The 24,375-nt window shown below is 47.1% G+C and overlaps 1 protein-coding gene across 1 annotated transcript in view; it reads left to right on the forward strand.

Moving 5' to 3' along the window:
* The first annotated feature begins 14,738 nt into the window (after window positions 1–14,738).
* Window positions 14,739–24,375, forward strand: part of DMBT1 (deleted in malignant brain tumors 1) — a 47,317-nt gene continuing 37,680 nt past the window's right edge. The window contains exons 1-3 of the mRNA XM_047761369.1: window positions 14,739–15,006; window positions 18,102–18,191; window positions 19,737–19,766. Of these exons, the coding sequence (XP_047617325.1) occupies window positions 14,946–15,006; window positions 18,102–18,191; window positions 19,737–19,766 (181 nt within the window). The 5' untranslated portion in view covers window positions 14,739–14,945. The remainder of the gene's footprint in view (window positions 15,007–18,101; window positions 18,192–19,736; window positions 19,767–24,375) is intronic.

The following is a 24,375-nucleotide window of genomic DNA, read 5'->3' on the forward strand; positions in this document are numbered from 1 at the left end:
TAAAAATGGTACTTCTGGGAGTTCCCGTTGTGGCTCAGTGGTAATGAACCCAACTGGTATCCATGAGGATGCAGGTTTGACCCCTGGCCTTACTCTGTGGGTTAAGGATCCCATGTTGCCATGAGCTGTGGTGTAGATTGCAGACACAGCTCAGATCCCGTGTTGCTGTGGCTGTGGTGTAGGTCGGCAGCTGCAGCTCTGATTCAATCCCTAGCCTGAGAACCTCCATATGCTTTGGGTTCAGCTCTAAAAAGATAAAAAAAATAAATAAAAAATACATCTCTCACCACTATTCTCAACTATATTCTAATAAATAAAGTTTAATAATAAAAAAAAATAACCCTACCAAGTCTCCCCATCTTCTACTGAATTAAATGCAGAGTCTTCTGTTAGTTGTTTGTCTGGTTTGGTTTTTTTTGTTTTTTGCTTTTTACGGCCGCAGCCGCAGCATATAGAGGTTCCCAGGCTAAGGATCTAAATGGAGCTACAGCTGCTGGCCTACACCACAGCCACGGCAACGTGGGATCCAAGCCACATCTGTGACCTACACCACAGCTCAAGGCAACTCTGGATCCTTAACCCACTGAGCGAGGCCAGGGATCGAACCCGCAATGTCATGGTTCCTAATTGGATTCATTTCCTCTGCACCACGACGGGAACTCCTGTAAGCTGTTTGAAACCACTGCCTGGTACTCCATACCACTTTCTGCTTTTCCCTAATGAATCTTTCTGCTGCTGCCACAATGTGAAATCCTTCCATGCTGCCAGCCAGGTAGCCATGCTCAGAGCCAGCCTCTCTCAGTTCCCGGTTGTTCATCAATGCTACCTGGAAAGGCGCTCCCTGACGGCGCAGTGTGTTAAGGACCTGGCATTGTCACTGCTGTGGCTCAGGCCACTGCTGTGACGCAGTTTCCATCCCTGGCTCAAGAACCTCTGTAGGCCACAGGTGCAGCCAAAAACCAAAACCAAAACCAAATGAAAGAAACAAAATACCTGGAAGATCTAAGCAGAAAGATCTCCAGATCCAATGCCAAACTTAGCGTATCAGAATCTTAGGGGTGGGGGACCCAGGTATCTGCATTTTTTTTCTTTTTTGGCTGCCCCTCAGCATATAGAATTCCCAGGCAAGGGATCAGAACTGAGTCACAGCTGCAAGAACACCAGATCCTTAATCCACTGCATGGGGCCGGGAATTGAACCTGCATCCCGGCACTCCAGAGATGCTGCCAATTCCGTCGCACCATGGCAGGAATTCCCAGGCATCTGTATTTTAAACCAATGCCCAGCACAGCTTGGCGACCTCTGATTTTGGAATCAGTCTAGAGCAACCTCATCAGCCAGCCACTGCATGTCGCTCTGCTGAAAAACCGAAAGGACTTTTAATATGTCCTTGCCCTGTGAAGTTTCTACAGCTCAATGAGGACAGCTTCCAGGAGGGCTTGGAGAACACAGTTATATTGTCTCTCCAACCCCAGGGAGGGCCCTTCTCACCTTTGGGCCACAGGGCAATGGAAGCAAGGTGATTTCTGATTCAACCAGGAAGGCAATTTCAAAAAAAAAAAAAAATCTGGCTCTCTTATCTCATCTGTAAGCTTTCTTTTCAATCTGCTACTGGAGAAGCCATGGTTATCAAGTTACTGTAAGGTCCTAAGTTCCATTAGAAACAGGTAAGGAGGTAGCGGATGAAGGGGGAAGACCTTTGACTAGGGAGAGGGTCAGGAGACTTGGGGAAGATACAGAACTTTTATGCATGTTGAGTAGATGACTTTAAATTTTCTTTTTTGTATCGGGAAGAAATCTTAGAAATCTTAGAAAACACAGGGAACTCTACTCAATATTCTGTAATAACCTATATGGGAAAAGACTATGAAAAAGAATGGACGTGTGTGGAGTTCCTGTTGTGGCTCAGCAGGTTGAGAACCCGACTGGTATCCATGAGAATGAGGGTTTGATCCCTGCCCTTGCTCAGTGGGTTAAGGATCCCGCATTGCCTCAGGCTGTGACGTAGAGCACAGAAGCAGATTGGATCTCGTATTGCTGTGGCTGTGGCACAGGCCGGCAGCTGTAGCTCGGATTCGACCCCTAACCTGGGTACCTCCATATGCCTCAGGGGAGGCCCCAAAAAGAAGAAGAAGAAAAAAAAGAATGGATGTGTGTATATGTGTATAATGGAGTCACTTTGCTGCACAGCAGAAAACATCCCAACATTGGAAATCAACTCTACCTCAATAAAACTTTAAAAAGTGGAAGAAAAAATTTTGAGAAAATGAGCTGTCCCATTAAAAAAAAAAAAGAAAAAAAATCCTCTCCAACCAAACAATGTTGTTAATTAATCAAACACACGAGTTTTTGGTTTTATTTTCAACATTTCTGACACTGGAAATTTTCTCGGCTGAGATAATTTATGTTTCTTCCTTCTTCCCGTCTTAACACAGTTATTAAATCCAAGGGCAAGATATAGGAGATCTATGTCCTACTGCAGTCAAGAACATTTTGTGTGCTTTATGTGGAGGCACACCCTTTCTTTCCCTGTATAGGTTGTCACATTTTTCCCTGAGAAGAGAAAAGAGCTCTACAGCATAATTATTTTTATTTTTTTATTTAAAATTTTTTTAATTTTAATTTTTCAATGAATGTTATATTTATAGTTGTACAACCATCATCACAACCTAATTTTAGAACATTCCATCCCAAACCCCACCCATCCCTCCCCCACAACCTGTCTCTTTTGGAAACCTTAAGTTTTTCAAAGTCTGTGTCTGTTTCTGTTCTGCAAATAAGTTCACCCTATCCTTTCTTTAGATATCACATTTTGGTGATAGCATATGATGTTTGTGTCTCACTGACTGATTAACTTCACTTAGCACAATAATTTCTAGGTACATCCATGATGCTGCCAATGCCATTATTTCATTCCTTTTCATGACTGAGTACTATTCCATTGTGTGTATGTACCACATCTTTATCCATTCCTCTATCAGTGGATTTTAAAAACTTTATTGGAGTATAGTTGACTTATGATACTCTGTTAACTTCGAGTGTATAGCAAAGTCTGCAGAATTCTTTTTTTTAGGGTTTGATTTTTTTCTATTACAGTCCATTTACAATGTTCTGTCAATTTCTGGGTTACAGAAAAATGACTCAGTCTGTTTCTCACATAATCCTCCATCATGTTCCATCACAAGTGACTAGATATATAGTTCCCTGTGCTGTACAGCAGGATATCATTGCTTTTCCACTCCAAATGCAAGAGTTTGCACCCACTAACTCTAAACTCCCAGTCGATCCCACTACAGAAGAACTCTTGAGAAGAGAACAATGTTAGAAGAAAAACTACCTCCTTGGAGGTTTTTTAAAGCCCAGGCAAGGCTTGAAAACCCGACCCAGGGCTGCTAGCAGTGAGGAAGAGGAAGAAGAGGAGAAAGGGCTGGGGAATCCAGATGTGGGACTTCTTATATGAGATTCTTGTATGGCTGATTGCATGGAAAAGTGAAAGTCTCCTGGGAGTTCTGGGTGCTAGGAAAACACAAGATGGAAGATTTTAATAAAGTTAAAGTCAGAATTTCTGCTGGCCATGAATTGAAATGTAGGATCTGCTTATCTCTGGGCTCTGTAGGCCACCACAGCATTCTGAGAGTTACTCAGAAAAGGGGAGCTATTCTGCTGGAGCAGAGCCAAGACCCTCACCCTCCGCTTCATCACTCATAGCACCCCAGGGATGGGGGCATATGACGTGAAAGCTGCTGTTCTTCACCCACGTACTCAGTCCCTGAGGCCTTTTGGGAGACTTTTTTTTCAGGCCTTGAGAACAAGAAAAGTAGTGCCTCTAAGAACAATAGATGGGCCAAATCTTACACTGATCTTGTTTCCTTCTTTGCTTTGGCTTCTGGGAAACTTAGAGCCACAATTCCAGTTGATCTCTAGCAACTGAAGTCCTCTAGTGGAGGGTTTTATGGTATTTCTCAATTTCGTGTTGAAATTTTACCCGGGCTCTGTTTTCCTAGGCTGCCATTAGTTTTTTTTCTCACGGTCCTATTAGACGTTTCTTTCTTTGCTGTGGCACTGTATGTGGTTTCAAAAATTGCATCAGTTTGTTTTGCAGCATGGCAGTCTATGAGATTGTACCGTCTATGAGAGGATCATCACATGCCACCAGGGAGTCTCAGCCAAGAGCAGTGAGTATCCTGGGGGGCTTAAAAGATCTGAGTCAGCTAGTCATGGGTTTGTGTCCTGAGCTCTCCTGACTCTGCTCACTTATTAACCATGATTGTGGGAGAAGTGCTTCACCTCTGTGAGCCTCAGTGTTCTTCATCTGTGGAGTGGGCTCAGGCTCACCTGAAGAATACACATGAGGTTTTGTGGTCAAGAATAGAGTGCTGGCAGCGTGAGAGCAATTCACCCTCAGCTGCTATTGGGGAGCTTGCTGGGTGTGCCACGCTGGTGGAGTGGAAGCTGTGGTCCCTGATTTCACAAGGAGCACTCAAGACGGTGGCGCACGGAATAATTAGGGTCCAGGCCAACGTGGCGTGTGAGCTAGTGGAGGACCGAGAGTGAGAGGGGCCCATGTCATGGGTGTGGAAAGAAAAGGCTTCATGGAGGGAGGCAAGAGGGATTAATCCAGTTTTCTGAGATTGTATGAGGCAGCCATGGAGAAAGGGAGAGAATTCCGAATAAGTCTCTCCGGCTGAGTGAGAAAGGGGCAAAGCCCTCCCCGTGCCCTGGAACCTTCAGCGGGAAGAAAGGGTTAAGCCCTGGCTTGCTTCGCAGGGACCCCCTCTGTGGAGTCCAAGCCACCAGTGCCTTGGGAGTGACGCCAGAGGTGGCAGAGGGCACGCAGCTCTACCGCCCCAACCTTGGAGAAGAGCCAACCTGGCACTCTTGGCCTGAGCGCACCTCCCTACTGGATTCCCAGGGGCTAAATTCTCAGCTTGATCAAAGGCTACAGAAAAAGCATGTTCATTCAATGAAATCCACCCAAATGGTGGGTCAGCCATCTCCAGGGGGATAAAGCCAATGTGTGTGTGCAGGACACACACACGCACACACACACACGTGCACTGGTTCTCTGGGTCTTGTTCTGTAACAAGGAAGAAGGAACTATGAACAAAGCCCTTCTTACTCAAGGAACTAGTCTGAGCATCCGTGATAGCTTTGGGGGGGGGGGCACCGATCACGTCTCCTTCTTTGCTGGCCATGCGTAAGCACTCCATTATGGCCCTGCTGCTCTTTATGCATTTCTGTTTTCTTTGGTTTGGCTAGATGGTTAGTGCCTGTCAGTGCTCTGTACCCATTTAAGACTCTTTTTTTTGTTCCAATTTCCTCTGAGTTATAGTACATGCTGTGATTTTAAATACCACCTGTCAAGGCCCCCACAAAGACTGACTTTAGTGGTTGTTGATGAGCAAAGCAGTAGATCTGAACCACTGCCTCAAAGCCGATGTGAACCAGCTCTCTGGAGCCGAGGGGCCATACCTGCTGCCTGAGCTCACTTTGGGACCACAGCATGTGGGGCGACAGATGACCCTCGTTTTTGGTTTTTTAAAATTAATTAGTTAATTTTTTATTTAGGGCCACGCCTGCAGCATATGGAATTTTCCAGGCTAGGGGTGGAATCAGAACTACAGCCTCAGGCCAACACCACAGCCACAGCCATGCAGGATCCAAGCTGGGTCTGCAACCTACACCACAGCTCACAGCAAGGCCAGATCCTTAACCCACTGAGCGAGCCCAGGGATTGAACCCGCAACCTCATGAATACTAGACAGTTTCTTATCCCGCTAAACCACAACGGGAACAACCAGACCCACCTTTTTAATATTTATTTATTTATTTATTTTGTCTTTTTAGGGCCACACCCATGGCATATGTGGGTTCCCAGGCTAAGGGTGGAATCGGAGCTATAGCTGCAGGCCTATACCACAGTCACAGCAACTCGGGATCGGAGCCGCATCTGCTCATGGCAATGCCAGGTCCTTAATCCACTGAGCCAGGCCAGGGATCAAACCTGTGTCCTCCTGGATGCTAGTCATGTTGGTTTCCACTGAACCATGATGGGAACTCCCAGACCCTCCTTTTTTAATTAAAGTTTTGCTTTTGGGAGATGGGCCCCTCTGCTTGGTCCACTTTGATTGCTGTTCAAAGCCACTGGGAATCAGAACGAGAGCCTGGGTGGAGGTGACATCTCCAAGACCGAGGGAGGTGCCTTGGGCCTGATGGCTTCCCAGAGGCCGGAGGGGGGCCCTGCCGGCTTTGCTAAGAGCTGGGCTCCCCTCGTGTTTTCTCCAGTCCTGGGCCGCAGAGCCGTGGGAAGATCCACAGCCCTGGGGATGGTCGGCCTGGGTTTGAATGGGGATCATTTCTCACAGTGTCACCTGCCTGCTGTGATGCCTCTTCTGCTTCAGTGTTTCACAGACTCAACAGGCCCAGACTCCTTACTGAAGAGGAGAGAAGGCGGTGGGCAGAGAGTTCCAGACTCCAAGGGGAAAGGCATCGTGGTGCGGCTGAGACAGGCAGGAAGGCCAGCCAGGCTGGAGGGGCCTGGTGTGTGTGTGTGTGTGTGTGTGTGTGTGTGTGTGTGTGTGGGTGTGTGTGGGTGGGTGGTGGTGATGGTGGGGTGACCACACCATCTCATCTGCACCAGGACATGGGGTAAGTGTAGGATGTTCCTGCAGCCACAGCCCTAGGATAGGAAGTAAGAAGCAGGTGAGACTATCCTGGGGTAACGGGATACATGATCCCTGCTCAGAGGCTTTCCTGTGGGCTCCGTTTTCCATGGAACACCCTGGATCGCTCCTGGTGGCTTTTGGCAGGAGAGAGACAGGATCTGTGTGTGTGTGTGTGTGTGTGTGTGTGTGTGTGTGTGTGTGTGTGTGTTTTGTTTTGTTTTGTTTTGTTTCTTTTTAGGAGGTTCTCAGGCTAGGGGGTGAATCAGAGCTATAGCCATCAGCTTACACCACAGCCACAGCAACACAGGATCCGAGCCGCATCTGTGACCTACACCACAGCTCACGGCAACATTGAATCTCAACACAGGAACTGAGTCGAGTTTGTGACCTACGTCCCAGCTCACAGAGATGCTTGAGTGAGGCCAGGGATTGAACCTGCATCCTCATGGATACTAGGGCCGATTCGTTTCCGCTGTGCCACAACAAGAACTCCCCATCAGCCTCTTTGGACCATGAGACATCTCCTAAAGTAATTGAGCTCTGATCCCTTAATTTAACAAAGACTGTCAAATGCCACCCTTCTGAGGCAACTGAATTGAACGTGAATAACTATGAAATGAACCAACCTGGCTGTGGCCCAAGTTCACCCGTGCTCTGGCAGGAGGTGGTCTATCTGAGGCTCCTGTGGCTCTTTCTTATCAGGGCCCACGTCTGGAATTTGGGAGGGAGTCAAGAAGTCAAGCATTTAGGGGAACCCCAAACAGTTCTTTATGCAGATGCCTCCCAAGAAGGGGTAATGACAGGCTCCATTATCTTGATACAAGTTTCTTTTGGACACCGTTCAGTTTCCCTCTTCTCATTCTTTGTTTCCCAAGCAAACTATCAGTGTATAATTTGATCTTTCAAGCAGAATAATTCTTTAGTCAAAGTATACTCCTATTGTAAAGGAATGAATTGGTCTCCTGGCTCGCCAGTGAGTGTCTGGCGAGCACAATTGGTGTCAACTGGACTTCCAAGAATCTGATCGCACTGGGGCGAATTGAACTTGAAAAGGCGAACGCTCCATGATGCTGCCATCCCATGGGAGGCTCTGCCTGAAACAGCCATCCCCACTGTCCCCTCTGCCCTGGGCTTCCTTCACTTTGTCATTGGACCTCCACTCTCCAGGGTCCCCTGTTCAGCGGCAGTAATCCCCTTGGAGAGGCAGCGCTGGGCTTCACTCAGCTTAGGCGCCTTAACAGGAAAGCGTTAAGGAGTAAAGAACTCTGGGGAGATGGTCACAGCTCTGATCTGTGATTTCCCCTCCACTGCAAGCTGCCTCTACCACTTCCAACTCTGCTGGTCTAGACCTAGTGTTCACTTTTTTTTTTTTTGTCTTTTCTAGGGCTGCACCCACGGCAAATGGAGGTTCCCAGGCTAGGGGTCAAATAGGAGCTGTAGTCACCGGCCCACACCACAGCTCACAGCAACGCATCTTCTGAGCTGTGTCTGTGACCTACACCACAGCTCATGGCAACGCCAGATCCTTAACCCACTAAGCGAGGCCAGGGGTCGAACCCGCAACCTCATGGTTCCTCGTCGGATTCATTAACCACTGCGCCACGATGGGAACTCCATCTTTTTTTTTTTTTTTTTTTTTAATGGCCGCGCCCGTGGCATATGGAAGTTCCCGAGCTAGGGGTTGAATTGGAGCTGCAGCTGCTGGCCCACACCATAGCCACACTGGATCAGAGCTGCCTCTGTGACCTACATTGCAGCTTGAGGCAATGACAGATCCTTCACCCACAGAACGAGGCCAGGGATTGAACATGCATCCTCATGAACAAGATATTGGGTTCTTAACCCACTAAGTCACAGCAGGAACTCCCTAGTGATGACTTTGAAAATACTCTCCCTTTAGCGTCTTTCACAGGGCATAGGTCCAAAAATTTGGCACTTATTCTGATGACCTCAGAGCCTACAATCCTTTGCTGTTTCTGCACAGCCAGGCATCCTTTGTGGAGGGCACGTCACAGTCTGCCATTTGGATGAGAACAGTTGTTTGGGAGAAAGAGGACGATTTGGGGGTCTGGTGGGAAAACACCAGGATTTGGAGTCAGAATTCAGCTCAAGTTCTAGCCCTGCCGCTTCCTAGCTGTGTGACTTTCGGTAAGTTACCTAACTTCTCTGAGCCTCAGATAAGGAATCGCCCAAGGAGTTATTGAGCTACTGTGAGATTCTGACCACCTTCTCCAAATAGCCCTCCCCACCACAGAGATTTGCTATTTCATCACCTTCATTTCCTTCATAATTCTTATCTGGATCTGAAATGCTTCTCGTAAGTGGTTATCTCTTGCCCATTGTCTGCCTTGCACTAATTATAAAGCCCATGAGGGCAGGGGTCACACTTATCTGGTTTTGGACTTCAGCCTTATTACCTAAGAGCAAGGCCTAGAATATTGCAGGTACTCAGTCCGTATTTGCTGACTGAAGAGATGAGTGGATAACTTAATCCTTAGCAAGTCATTGGGGTTAAATTAATGCCGACCTCACTTGGACGATCTGTGTAATGAGTTCTGGTCCTCCTCTTCCAGATCTGCTTACCCTCATTTAGTCAACTCATTCCACAAATATTTCTGGAACACCTACTCTGTGTGAAGTGTTGTTCTAGATTCTGGGGCTAGGGCAGTAAACAAAACAGATGCAAATCCCTGTTTCATGGAGCTTGTGTTTTAGTGGGCAGGTGGGTGCAAGAGTAAAAGAGTAAACTATAAGGAGGCCAGGTGCTGTGAGAAGGGCTGCTTAGGGGGTAAAGCCAGGGAGGGGCTGGGGTCCCGGGGAGGTGTGGTCAGGAGAGTCCCCCCCGGGGAAGTAACACATCAGGAAAGATCTGAAGGAGAAGAGAGGGTGGATTCACAGATTTCTGCAAGAAAAGTGTTCCAGACAGAGGAACCAGCAAGTACAAAGGCCCTGGGGTTGGAAGATGGTCAGGGGGCGCTGGGGAGAGAGACTACAGGTGCTGGTCAAGTGGGGCCTCATAGACCACGGTGAGCGAGATTCGGAGGAAGATAAGAAGGTGATGAGCTGAAACCAAAAAGAAAACAAAAAGACAACTTTCAGAATGGGAGAAAATAGTTTCAAATGATGCAACCGACAAGGGCTTAATCTCTAGAATATATAAACAACTTATACAACCCAACAGCAAAAAAGCCAATCAATCAATGGAAAAATGGGCAAAAGACCTGAATAGACATTTCTCCAAGGAAGATATACAGATGGCCAGCAAACACATGAAAAAATGCTCAACATCATTGATTATAAAAGAAATGCAAATCAGAACTACCATGAGATACCACCTCACACCAGTCAGAATGGCCATCATTAATAAATCCACAAATAACAAGTGCTGGAGGGGTTGTGGAGAAAAGGGAACCCTCCTGCACTGCTGGTGGGAATGTAAACTGGTACAGCCACTATGGAGAACAGTTTGGAGATACCTTAGAAATCTATACATAGAACTTCCATATGACCCCACAATCCCACTCTTGGGCATATATCTGGACAAAACTCCACTTAAAAGAGACACATGCACCCACATGTTCATTGCAGCACTATTCGCAATAGCCAGGACAAGGAAACAACCCAAATGTCCATCGACAGAGGATTGGATTCGGAAGAGGTGGTATATATACACAATGGAATACTCCTCAGCCATAAAAAAGAATGACATAATGCCATTTGCAGCAACATGGATAGAGCTAGAGAATCTCATACCGAGTGAAATGAGCCAGAAAGACAAAGACAAGTACCATATGATATCACTTATATCTGGAATCTAATATCCAGCACAAATGAACATCTCCTCAGAAAAGAAAATCATGGACTTGGAGAAGAGACTTGTGGCTGCCTGATGGGAGGGGGAGGGAGTGGGAGGGATCGGGAGCTTGGGCTTATCAGACACAACTTAGAATAGATTTACAAGGAGATCCTGCTGGGTAGCATTGAGAACTGTGTCTAGATACTCCTGTTGCAACAGAACAAAGGGTGGGGAAAAAATGTAATTGTAATGTATACCTGTAAGGATAACTTGATCCCCTTGCTGTACAGTGGGAAAATAAAAAATAAATAAATATAAAAAAAAAAGAAGGTGATGAGCTGATTGTTATCAAGCATCATCAGAGGGCTGTGGTCGTTGCTGGAAGATTCTGCACTTGGGCTGCACCCTGAGGAGCAGGGAGCTGTATTGGCCCTCTTGCTCTCCATCCTTTTTTTTTTTTTTCTCATTTCGTCACAGTTTAATGATCACTAGCATCAACAATTCTTCATTTCTGTTTCCCATTGGTTTTTATAAATCTCCATCCTTCTGATGGGAGGCAGCTTCTCCTTCCCCGGACATGGGCAGGATCCGTGTATCACTTCCTCTCTCTGGACCTCCGTGTCACCAGCTCAAGCCTATTGGTGACCATGGGGAGCGGGGGAGGGGGCGCTCTTGATGCCCACCTTCAACAGCCAGTGCCAGCTGAGCACCTGTTCTGCTGAGCACCTGTTCTGCTGGTGGCTCTGCAATTGCAGAGGAGCAGCGGGAAAGGACCAGGCTCAGCCCGCCCTCCAACACGGTGGAGCTGGAGTGGGGCAGGGTCCCTTGGAACCTTGTGGGAAGGACAAAGCTGAGTGACATTGCAACATTGTATTACATACACAGGGCCCAAAGGGTTGTTACAGTGGTAACAATGGCTCACAATTATGTCAGGCTACTCAGGGAGAGTACAATTAGATTTTAGGGGTCAACCTGACACCTGAAGGGAAGCCATGGTTACACAGACTTCCCAGGGCTTGGACGCAGAGAGCGATGCCTGAGAGGCCACATCTCCCCGCACTTTCCAACCAGGTCTGTCCCAGGTCACAGGGCTCCTGGGCTCAGAGATCAGAGACCTCACAGAGGTGGGAGGGGCCGGGGTGGCAGGCAGGGTGTAGAGCCAACCTCTGGCAACAAAAGGGCTTAGATAATCCACCTTGAGGGCAGGTGCCTTCTCAGGGGTGTCCAACTGGGACCCCAGCTCAGCATCAGAGCAGAGCCCCTGGCAACCCGGGAAGCCTTGCTGTGGCTCCAGTTCCTGGTCCTCCAAAGGGAGGGGCTGGTCTCCATCAGAAAATTCCCAACTCTGTCACAGGCTGCCCTCTAGGGGGACAGGGGCTGGTGGCGAGGACAGAAAGGAGGAGACAAGGGCTGAGCTGGCAGGGACTTCCCCGACACAGTCAGAATGGTTCCACCGACCTGTTAAGATCTGGCCCTTCCTTGTGAATTACAATTTAGGAAAGGGTTCTGCTTCTTTAAAAAAAAAAAAAAAAAGCCGTATATGGAGTTCCCTTGCAGCCCAGTGGGTTAAGGACCTGGCATTGTCACTGCAGTGGCTTGGGTTGCTGCTGTGGTAAGGGTTCGATCCTTGATCCCTAGCCCAGGATCTTCCACATGCTGCAGGTGCGGCCAAAAAAAAAAAAAAAAAAACCATGTGTGACCCCTGTAGAACTTTCTTCCTTGTGAAGGCCATGCCTCCCAGGCTGAGGTCAAGTGCATGGCTCCCCCTTCTGAGGTTTGCAGGAACAGGTGGTCATCAGGGTCATAACCACCTGGGGAAGGTCTTTGAGAAATGGGGTCTGGGGACTGGGTCTCAGAGTTTTACGACATTTTCTTTCTTCCTGTTCTTTTTTTTTTTGCTTTTTTTTGCTTTTTTTTTTTTTTTAAGGGCTGCATCCATGACATATGGAGATTCCCAAGCTAGGGGTCGAATTGGAGCTGTAGCCACCAGCCTACGCCACAGCCATAGCAACGCAGGATCCAAGCTGCATCGAACCCACAACCTCATGGTTCCTAGTCGGATTCGTTGCCGCTGTGCCACGACAGGACCTCCTCTTCCCATTGTTCTTCATGGCAGTGTTTCTTAGGACATGGAGCTCTGTCTGGTCCTCCAGCCAGACATGCTGTTGACGCAGATGCTTCTAGCCAGTGGGCAGGGGAAGGGTGGGGCCTGTGAGAGGGAGCAGATGCTGCTGGAGGGGTGGGTCTCCCAGAAACGCTCATTTTTTGGGGGGCTGTGCCCGCAACATGTAGAAGTTTCCAGGACAGGGATTGAGCCTGCAGCACAGCAGTAACCCAAGTAGCAGCAGGGACAATGCCAGGTCCTTAACCCACTGAGCCACAGAGGGACTCCAGAACCCTCCTCTGTACCTAAGATAGAGAGCACTCTGGACGGGGTTGGATGAAGGGCCATAGGACACAAAGAGCCTGGGGACAGGGTTTGGGGGGTGGCGGGCTGGCCCTGGTGATGAAGGGCCCACATGGTGGTGGCAGGTGGCCTGCAGCCCCTTTGTGTTCCTCCCGCATGTCCAGGAGCCCCACCTCCTTTCTGCTCCGCTGACACCTCCCATCACCTGGGACTCCTCTCCAGCTGGCTTTGAAAAGCCAGGTCGATTCCCTCTGCTTCCCTCTTCCTGGTACATCATCTGAACAAAGAGCTCACACAGGCCCTTGTTGTGTTAGGATCTTTACTGCCAACCACAGGGGGGAAAGGATGGAAGCACCACAATGACAAAAACGAGGAAGCGTGCTGTGCTCTCTGGTCTGAGCTGAGCTGTGCTTGGGGCTCCCTCTCCACTCTCCTGGCAGGATGCCCCACACCCCCCACATCCTTACACAGTCCCGGGAGGTCACCTCTGCTCCTCAGCTGGTCTTCCCATGCTTGGTTGCTGAAAGATTCCTGCTTATATTTCAAGTCGTACCTCCTCGAGAAACTGCCTCTGCCAGCTGATTTGCAGTTTTGTTTTGTTTTTTTCCCTTGTATTTTCCCATAGCACCTTGTATTAATACTCACCCCTTGTGGTAATTAATACTCACCCCATGTGTCACCATGCAGGTCTATCTCTAAGACCAGGTGGTGTGCTTGGGCTGCGGGGGGAAGGGATGTTTTTACCCCCTCCTCCCTCATGAATAGTTTGTACTCTTACCTCTGTTTTTCTTTGCTGTGCTCAGGGCAGGCATTACTAATCGAGCACAGCACTCTTTTTTTTTTTTTGGATGATCCCAAACCCAGCACTTCACAGTCATTCTCAGCCCAGCACTTCAGGATCCGAACAAGCACGACCCCCTTAAGAGGAGTCCAATGCGCTGGCTGGCCTTAGGCACTCCCTAGCAGAGGTGTACCCTGGTTCTCTTGTCACTTGATACTCTTCAGCTATTGGGTTGACATTAGGAAAATGATAAACAATGCAGCTATCCCACAGAAATGTGCCTATTCTCATCAAGGGGAGAAGAGGAACTTGGGGGATGACAGGAAAAATGATAGGATTAAAAAAGAAATCCAGGGGAGTTCCCATTGTGGCTCAGTGGTAATGAACCTGACTAGTATCCATGAGGACTAGGATTCAATCCACAGCCTTGCTCAGTGGGTTAAGGATCCAGCATTGCCGTGCACTGTGCTGTAGGTCTCAGACACAGCTTGGATCTGGCATTGCCATGGCTGTGATATAGGCCAGCAGCCTACACCACACTATAACTCCAATTAGACCTCTAACCTGGGAACGTCCGCATGCCGCAGGTATGGCCCTAAAAAAAAAAAAAAAAAAAAAAGGAAAGAAAGAAAGAAAAGAAATCAAATCCTGACATGATGGGAGGTGGTCCAGATTGTGGTGACACATTTCTCAGCTTCTGGGCTGAGAATTAGTGTGAGAGCCAGAAGAAGGGGGCCAGAGCTGGTGCCAGGCTGGTCCATCATGGATACACTGCATGTCTTTCCTCTCCAGCCATATCTGCACTAATGCCCTCCTTGATTCTCCAAGGCCAGGGGCTCACAGAAGAGTGCCCTGCCAGGACAAATTATTCTGAAGACATGCTATCCCCCTTGGCATCCTGCCCTGTATTTGCTCAGCAGCCCACATCCTGCTCGGCCCTGAACATTGGAGTAGACGTCCCACAAATCCATCCACATTCTCCAAGGTTCAAATGCAGCCTATATTCAGGGAGTGCCTCAGAGTCTTCCAGGTTCACCTAGAAGGAAGTTGGAAATTGCATGGCTAATGTCAGTGCTTTTGCAGCTGGGGAATAGCCAGTCTGTTCATACGACAATCAGTTGAACACACCTAAGTTGTTCCCACAGATTAGCCACTGATTGTTAGAAAAGTCCTTCACTTCCTTTATATTGATTTATGGCAGCAATAGAAATCCACTACCGGGGGAAGACACGCCCCCTTTTAGCTGAGAACCTATAAATGTCAAGGCGTTTTCATTCAAATTGAGAACCCAGCAAAATGGGGACCTCCGCAGTCATCCTTGGAATATGTCTTTTATTGAGTCAAGTTCTAACCACAGGTATGATACCTAATTTTTACATTTGTTCATTTCATGGTTGCAAATCCGAATCATGGCAAATTGTATCTATTTGTTTCTTGTTGCTAGATTTTTTTCTGTCCCAAGGGGAGTTTTGTATCAAGGGGGAGGAAGGTCTTTACTGATAATCCTAAGTGGGAAGTAGGTTTTGTTTGGTTTCTGCCTGAGAAATGCAGTGGTTGTAGCTAGAAAGAGTCTGTCATTCTGTCAAGGTTTTCAGGGAGTCGCTCAAGTAAGGACATTATTGATGGGTCTTAGGAAATTTCTTAAAATTAAAGTTGTGTTTTATTAAGAGGCCCTAAAACTCTGTCACCATTGGTTCAGCATGAAAATGGGCAGACACGATTGCCCTGCAAATGCTCAGAATGGGCCTTCTTTTCTGCAGGCGTGTCTGGGCTTGAAAATTAATATTTGCCCAGCAAAATCCAATCAAGCAGCTGAGCACAGATAAGATTATTATGATTCCAAGTTTGTGTCTGTCACTGCTTTAGAGAAATGACTTGAAGCTTAGTTACTTAAGTATTTCTTTGTATTCTTAGAGTGTCAAGTGATAAAAGGTACAAGAAAGAGCCCTTGGGCAAATCAATGAGACCATTGAATCTCGCTGTCATTTTACTGAGATGCTAGGCAAACAGGATGATTGGCCAGTCTATTATCTCCCTATCTGGTTCTCTCTACTTTTCTCTGTCTCTTCTATTTACCTGTATTTCCATCTCTCTTCCTCCTTCCCTTTCTCCCTCTCTCTTTCTCATCCTTCATTTATTTCTTCCTTCTTCTTTCCACACCCCCAACTTTTTTCCTTAGTGTCACGTTTTGCTACATGCATTAGTTTCAGAAGACAGGGAAAAATTATCCTAATTTTCGAATAACTTCCAGAGCCCCAAGGCGTCACAGGGGCAGCTCTGAAAGTAGATTAATATATATTCTTTTTTCAGATACTTTTCCATTATGGCTTATTATAGGATATTAGCATAGTTCCCTATGCTGTACAGTAGGACTTTGTTGTTTACCCATTTTTATGTATATCTAAGTTATCCTTACCACCCCTCGCCCCAGCAGCTCGGCAACCACAAGTTTGTTCTCTATGTCTCTGGTCCATAGATAAGTTCATTTGTGTCATATTTTAGATTTCACATATAAGTGATATCATATGGGATTTGTCTTTCTCTTTTTGACTTACTTCACTTAGTATGATAATCTCTAGGTCCATCCATGTTGCTACAAATGGCATTATCTCATTCTTTTTATGGCTGAGTAATATTCCACTGTATGTAGGTACCACATCTTCTTTATCCATTCATCTGTCCATGGGCATTTAGGTTGTTTCCATGTCCTGGTGATGGTGAATAGTGCTGCTAGGAACATAGGGATGCATGTATCTTTTCAAATTATAGTTTTGTCCAGATATATGCCCAGGAGTGGGATTGCAGGATCATATGGCAACTTTATTTTTAATTTTTTGAGGAACCTTCTTCATACTGTTTTCCATAGTGGCTGCACCAATTTACATTCTCAATAAAAGAAGAGAGGGTTCCCACCAAAAGATTTTTTTTTTTAGGTCCATACCCGGGGAATATGGAAGTTTCCAGGCTCCGGGTCAAATCGGAGCTGTAGCTGCCAGCCTGTACCACAGCCACAGCAACACTAGCTCTGAGCCTCGTCTGGGACTTATACCACAGCTCACGGCAACTTGGGATCCTTAACCCACTGATCAAGGCCAGGGATCAAACCTGCCTCCTCATGGATACTAGTTGGGTTCATTAACCACTGAGCCATGACGGGAACTCCACCAGCAAAAGAATTTTTTAATTTCATTTCCTTGGTTCCAGTTCTTTAAGGCTAATGTTTTGCAAAATAAGAAAGGAGTAACTGCTAACAAACTAATTCCTCGTAAATTGTTAATGCTCATACATCTCTTTCCACGGTTTATCGGGGGGTTGGCAATGATTAATGCCTTAAAAAGGAGGAAATCTAATGGGACTTTTAGTCACGGTGAGACGTCTTTAATTGGGTGACATTTGGCCAGGGGAGGCACTTCTGTTCTCATTGACATAGACCACACAGAGGTCTAAATACTCCCTCGCCAGCTCTCTTCGCTGCCACCCGTCTTTATTGCGCAAACTCCCTACTGGGCAGTTACGTAACTCAGTCCAGGGCAGGTGCGGAATTTTACGGAACAGGGAGAAAGTGCAAGGCGGTGCCCGGGCCTGAGTCCAAGTGCCGCCGCAGCCCTGGCACCCTGGACCCCCACCGCCCCGCCTGTACTTCCCAGCATCTTGACATCTTCACACCTGCCTGACAACACCCACCTGGGTTTCGGTTCCCACATGCTCCCTGCTCTTTTCCACCTCGTGGTTTTAGTTCTGCTCGTTTTGCAGGATCCCTTGCGGCAGGATAGCTCATAGTACAGAGCTACCTTTTCTGCCCCCTTCACAGGGCACTGCAGTAAGGCCACCTCTTGTCATGGTGACTGTGCTCATGCTGTTCCCTCTACCTGGAAGGCAATCTTATTCTCACCCACCCCTCCCCAGCCTGGCTAAATCTAGCTGCTCTTTTTAAATACCGTGGACACAGTCCCTTTCGGGACACTTATGGGAACGTCTTTACGTCAACAAGTCAGACTTAGGATGTAGCCAACAACCATTTGGGAAAAACCTTAAAAACCTAACTTTACTTGACGTTAAGCAAAATACAGACATTAAGGAAAGAGAAATAGATGAGGTGAGGGATGCGCGAATTGACTAGGTGGGAGAGGGTCTCTCCACATTGCATATGCATCTCGAGTCACCAGGAGGTGCACTCTAAGTATCTGGTCAACCACACCTCTGCAGCCTGCGGGCTCCAGAGCACTGAGCCTCCCCCTCTACGCAGGGTCCCATCTTTCTCCCTGAATTTTGGCGCAGTGCCCCTTGTGGTCAGACCCGGCCGTATTCCCAGTGAATCAATTAATGAGTGGCGGGTCCAGCTACCCTCCAAAGCAGCGCCTTCCTCTGCTTGAATGAACTGGTGGGGGTTGGCGGTGGGGTGTTCAGATTTTAACGTTTTCAGAAGAGCGCTCATTGGGCTATTTTTCTTAGTATCTTCAACAACGCAAACAGAATCGATCACTGAAGACCGAACACAAATCACAGAAACTACTTTCTGGGAGACGCAGACAATCAACTCTGGTAACTCTAATAAACTCTGCCGTGGGGTGATGGTGGGACTCAAGGCCACCCTCAGGGACTCGGGAGGGACTGCTGCAGAGATTCCTGCTGGCTTTTAGATGTAGGACGGGAAAGACCTCCTCCGATGGGGTCCACTGGGACTCAGCCCTTTCCTCGCGAGTTTCTGTCCTGACCATGAGGCAGGCCCGTGCAAGTCTCTGTCCAGCCACCCCTCTTTCCTAAGACCTCTGCCTCTGAGGCTGCCCCGCTGGGTGTCCAGCAGGGATTATAGACCACAGGGCAGCGGGGGAGACTGGGGACAGCAGCATCTAGCTGAGCCTCGCTGGACAAAATCACATTTCTCTTCTTTTCTAGAATTGTTAACAAGTCTTGGGGGAACAAGGACTGCCCCTGCCTCAGCCGGTGCTTTAAATGATAATGGCTTCTGTGCACTAATTCCTCGATAATTGGCATTCTGCGTGTGCAGGAGTGCACCTGCCTGAGCAAAAGCACAGACCATGATTTGGGCCAAAGAATACAAGTACTGAAAATATATATTCTGGGAGGCAGACTAGTGAAGTGATCAAGCACAACAGTCTGGGCACAAATCCCGCCCCCATCACCTTCTGGTCCATTGGTGTGGGTCCCCTTCCCTAGCCTCAGCTTCCCCACGGGGTTGTGTGAGGATTGTGAGATGACACGTGCAAACCTCTTGAATATGACCCAAGGCCCCCGGGTTAGAAAAAGTTCAAAGTCATCTGTTATGACGAAGCTTTAAAACTCAGCCCCCTCGGCTGTGTGTGAGGAAGGAGAAGAGAAGTCACAGGGTAGACCTTTGGGATGCAGGGATGCAGCCATTTTATTTATTTTTAAAATGTATTTTATTGAAGTATATTTTATTTACAATGTGGTGTTAATTTCTGCTGTCCAGCAAAGTGATTGAGTTACACACAGGTATATACACTATCTTTCCTGTTTTTTCCTTTAAGGTTTGCCACAGGATATTGAGTGTAGTTGCCTGTGCTGTATTGTAGCACCGTGTTGCTTATCCACTGTGGATATGATAGTTTGCATCGGCTAATCTCAAAGCCCAAATCCATCCCTCTACGCCCCACCCCTGCCCTCAACCACAAGTCTGTTCTCTTTGTCTGCGAGTCTGTTTCTCTTGCAGATAAGATCATTTGTGCCATATTTTAGATTCCACATATACGTGATATCATAGGATATTTGTCTTTCTCTGTCTGACTTACTTCACTGAGTGTGATAATCTCAGGTCCACCCACATTGCTGCACATGGCCTTACTTCATTCTTTTTTAACGAATATGGCTGTCTTGGAAGCGAGCCTAGGTCTCTCATTGCACACACTAGAGCCTCAAGAAATCTGTATTCATTTGCATGACATTTCAAAAGCAGATTCCAGACTTGTTGATGCAGATCTACCTGCAGTTATTATATCTTGACTTCAGAGTCAACTCTAAGAAAAACAATGGCTCAGAGGTGGCTCTCTTAATTAGGGTCCCTGTGTATGAAACATATGTGCTGATTTTTCTTTTACTCCTTTACAGTTTCTGAATCAGATCTTCCTGGAACCCATGGTAAGTGATTTGAAAACAATATCCTGTGTTTGGTTTGAAATTTATTTTTCATTCTATGCAGACATGTATATCTTACAAACAAGCCCTGCCTCACTGGACTTTAATGAATGGTATGAGGGCTGCCTAAGAATATGATTTGTGTCCTTAATGGAAATACAAGGCAACAGAATCTTCTTTCAGCCACAGCATGAAGTGGACCATGTGGTACTACAGTTAGGTTCTTCTAAAGCAGTATTTTGCCTTTGCTTCAAACTTCAGGGCACATCAGAATCAACTAGCATATTTTATTGAAGTCAGGTCTTTGGAATTAACCTCCCTGCTCCCGGCTTGGATTTAGAGGGTCTGGGTTGGGGCTCAAGAATCTGCTTTTTTATTTCTTTTTCGGCTGAACCCATGGCATATGGAAGTTCTCAGGCCAGGGATCAAATCTGAGCTGCAGCTGCTACCTACGCCACAGCTGTGGCAATGCCAGATCCTTAACCTACTGTGCCAGGCTACATATGGAACCCATGCCATCTCAGAGACAATGCTGAGTTCTTAACTTGCTGTGCCTCAGTGGGAATTCCAGGAATCTACATTTTTATATAACTGAAAATAAAGATGGTCTACAGACCACACCTTGAGCAACCATGCTGCCGGGTCCAGGACTCAAGTTTTCATGTTTGCAGTGTAATTATGGAAACATGACTTTGCCAAGAAATTCCAAAGCAAGGACAGAAGATATGTGTGTATATTTTAAGTGCTACCTTTTTTTAAACTTATTTTTCTTAATGTCTATATTTTGCTTGATGCCAAGTAAATTTAGATTTGATATTTTCCCAAATGGTTGTTGGCTACATCATAAGTCAGAGTTGTTGATGCAGAGACTTTTCCATAGGTGTTACTAACATTGAACCTTCAAACATCTTTCAAAATGGCCTCAATATCTGTGCCACCTCATTTGGCAAGAAGCAGTCCTACTAGGATCCTCCTAAATAGGAGAAGCTCCAGTGCGGGCTTTCTGTTGTTTCAGGGGAATATGATTCCTGCCTCCAGGAACTTAGGGATTAATGGCGAGAAAGGCATTAATCAGCTGAGCACACAGTTACAATTACAGCCATATAAGAGGTCTGTGGCAGTGGAGATGTGACCAAGCCATCAGTGAGAGGAGCCCTGAGAAAGTCACAGGTGAATGGAGGCCAGGGCTGGGGTAGGAACCAGCCAGCCAGAAGCAGAAGGAAGAGTTGTTCTGTTTTCCACAGTTGCAGTTGTCAGGACCTTGAGGGGAGTGGTACAGACTTCCACTGACTGCAGCTACCCACACCCCCCCAGGTCAGCCATCCTAACAGGGCATCTAGCCAGCACAGGCCCCCTAGGTCCCATTCCCCACACTTTCTGAAGTTCTAGAGAAAAAAACCTTCTGATCAACAAAGTTTGGAAATGTCCCCTGCCTTTGGCGATAGAACACTGTCTGTCTTTTGGGACAAGCAGGGAAAGAGCAGAGAGGGCGGCCGCTGCAGTCAGACTCGGTTCTTATTTGTCTTCGAAGTCCTTGTCTAAATCGGCCTGGGGGTGGTGCAGGCAGAGCTGTATCCGTGGGAAAATCTCTGGGATGCTCATCCTTGGTCACGTCTTAAACCAACGCATTAAAAATGAGCAGTCTTGGAGCTCCCTTGTGGCACAGTAAGGATCCAGCATTGCCACTGCAGCAGCTCAGGTTGCTGCTGTGACCAGGGCTTGATTCCTGGCCTGGGAACTTCTGTGGGGTTTTTTTGTTTTTCTTTTTGTTTTGTTTTGTTTTGTTTTGTCCTTTTTTTAGGGCCGCACCCGCATCATATGGAACTTCCCAGGCTAGGGGTTGAATCGGAGCTGCAGCTGCCAGCCTCCACCATAGCCACAGCAACACAGGATTAGAGCCATGTCTGCGACCTACACCACAGCACATGGCAACCCCAGATCCTTGAACCCACTGAGGAAGGCCAGGGATCCAACCCGCATCTTCTTCGCGGATACTAGTGGGGTTTGCTACCGCTGAGCCATGACGGACGGAACTCCACGTCCCCAGAACTTCTGTCTGCTGCAGGCATGGGGCCACCCCTCCCGAAAAACAAAACAAACAAGAAATGAACCATCTGACACCATCTCCGCTTGGTGGCACCCTGTCCCTCTGTACCATACCTTTAGGCTGGCCATTTGCTTAGGAACAATGAGACCCCACGAAGAGGGCTCAGACAAGGCTCCCATCTACAAAAATCTTTAAACCCCACTGAGACGGATGCAGTCTGCATGGCAGAAAAGATTGTACCTGAGAGGATGAAATAAGCTGGATGCTGTGACAGAGGAAAGCCACAATGATCTTCTTATCGAAAGTTGCTTAGGCTAGCATGGTGCTGCAAAATCAACGGAAAAACAGTGGTCATGTCTCCTGGGTCACTTCCCATTGAAAACTCAGTTTGGGTTGGTTTATGGAAAGTGGGTTAGCACAGACCGCTTTCCTTGCAAGAACCACACAAAGTGAGTTGATGGCAGGCAGTGGCTGTGACAAAAGGCAGCACTGGGTGATAGCCAAAAGCATGGACAGTGGAGTTCCCTGGCGGATCAGCAGGTTAGGGATCCGGTGTTGTCAAGGCTGTGTCTGAGTCACTGCTGTGGCATGGGTTCGATCTCTGGCTTGGGAACTTCTGTATGCCACAGGTATGCCCCCACCCCCCCCCAAAAAGACAAGAAAAAAAACATGGACAGAAGATGGAATCTGTGTGTCCCTGGGGTACCTTTTTGTTTGTTTTTGGCTTTTAAGGGCTGCACCCACAGCGGACGGAGGTTCCCAGGCTAGGAGTCAATTCGGAGCTATAGCTGCTGGCCTACACCAGAGCCACAGCAACACCAGATCCAAGCTGTGTCTGCAACCTACACCACAGCTCACAGCAACACCAGATCCTTTAACCCAGTGATGGAGGCCAAGGATCGAACATACATCCTCATGGATGCTGGTCAGATTTGTTTCCACTGAGCCACGACGGGAACTCCTGGGCTACTGTTCTGATGTTTGTGCCTCAGTGTCCTGGTCTGTAAGTGGGAGAGAAAATTTCACTATTTCATCTTCCTTTTAGGCAATTCTGCCATTCTTCCATTTTTTTATTATATATCTTTTATAAATAATTGTTAATAATTAATGAGCAGTGGTGAACTAATCCTTTGAATGAGGAAATACCAAAACATTTGAAGATATGGGAAAAATTAGATTTATAAAAGGATCCAATGAATCCATAAAGTGCCTATAAGATAGAATAAGTTTTATTCTATTTTTTTATTAGTAGTAGACTACTCTCTAACCAAGCTAACTGGCTACAATTATTCTATTTTTAAAATGAATAAATATTCTTTTTGTGCTTTGGAAGACCTCTAGAAACATATGTCGTGAAACATCCATCCTCACAAATATAGTTGATCTCAAAAAAGTAACTCAAAAACTAAAATTGAGGAATTCCCATTGTGTCTCAGCAGTAACAAATCCAACTAGTATTCAGTATTTATGAGGGCTCAGGTTTGATCCCTGGCCCTGCTCAGTGGGTTAAGGATCCAGTGTTGCCATGAGCTGTGGCATAGGTCATAGATGCAACTTGGGTCTGGCGTTGCTGTGGTTGTGGTGCAGGCCAGCAGCCACAGCTCTGATTGGATCCTTCGCCTGGAAATTTCCGTATGTCTTGGGTATGGCTCTAAAGGCAAAAAAAAACCCACCCAAAAACCCCACAAAAAAAACCAAAATTGAGTTTAAAGGACTATGAGGGTACGCTGAGGGTTGACCTGAAGTGAGGAGGGCGTGGAGTAAGGCCTCACTGATGATAAAATTCCAGGTTCTCTAAATTTCAGTTTTCTGCAAGATACAGTGGAAATTTCTCAGGATACACATGGTAGGGAACAGGAGCGCTGACACCAAAATATTTCCTTATTTAGGGGGGCCCCCCAGTGGCCATTCCCAGTGCTGACTTTCCTCAAATTTCAGACTGGGGGGTGGATTCATCCACCGCCCAGATTTCTTGACGACCAGTTTAACAACCAGTTTAGATTACATCCTGCAACTATAACTAGCATTAGGAGACCTAGTAAAGAGACACGCACTTTATTATATCTAAAATTACTTCCAACCTACTTGCGTTAAACTTCTAGAGCAAAACCCCACTTTCAGCAAGAACATACAAACCCAAGATGGAACCACAGCGCCCCCTGGCAGGATTGCAAGGTGAACCTCAAGCCAGTTTCTGTGACTGCCCATCATTTACCAAGAATGGAATTGCCTAAAATGAATTTGGTTTTTTTCTAGACCAGTGGATTCCACAGACTACAGACAATGATAAGATAGGGTTTTTTTTTTTCCCTGTCTTCCCGTGGTTTTGCTCACTGGCTGGGTAGCTGCTGTTGGCTGCTGGAGGCTGAGTGCCGTCTTGGCCACAGACCAAGCACTTGTCCTTTAATGCAGGGATGGAGAGGGAGGGGTCGAGGGGTGCAGAGACCTGGGCATGTCCCCGACACGCCCTCAGCCAATCCCCTCTGTCCTTCTTCTTCCTTCTTCTCTCTGCCTCTTGGTCCTTCATTGGATGAGATCAGCTTCAACTCGGTGTCAGGAGAGAAA

The sequence above is a fragment of the Phacochoerus africanus genome, chromosome 15 (genome assembly GCF_016906955.1).
Source record: "Phacochoerus africanus isolate WHEZ1 chromosome 15, ROS_Pafr_v1, whole genome shotgun sequence".
Lineage (NCBI taxonomy): Eukaryota > Metazoa > Chordata > Mammalia > Artiodactyla > Suidae > Phacochoerus > Phacochoerus africanus.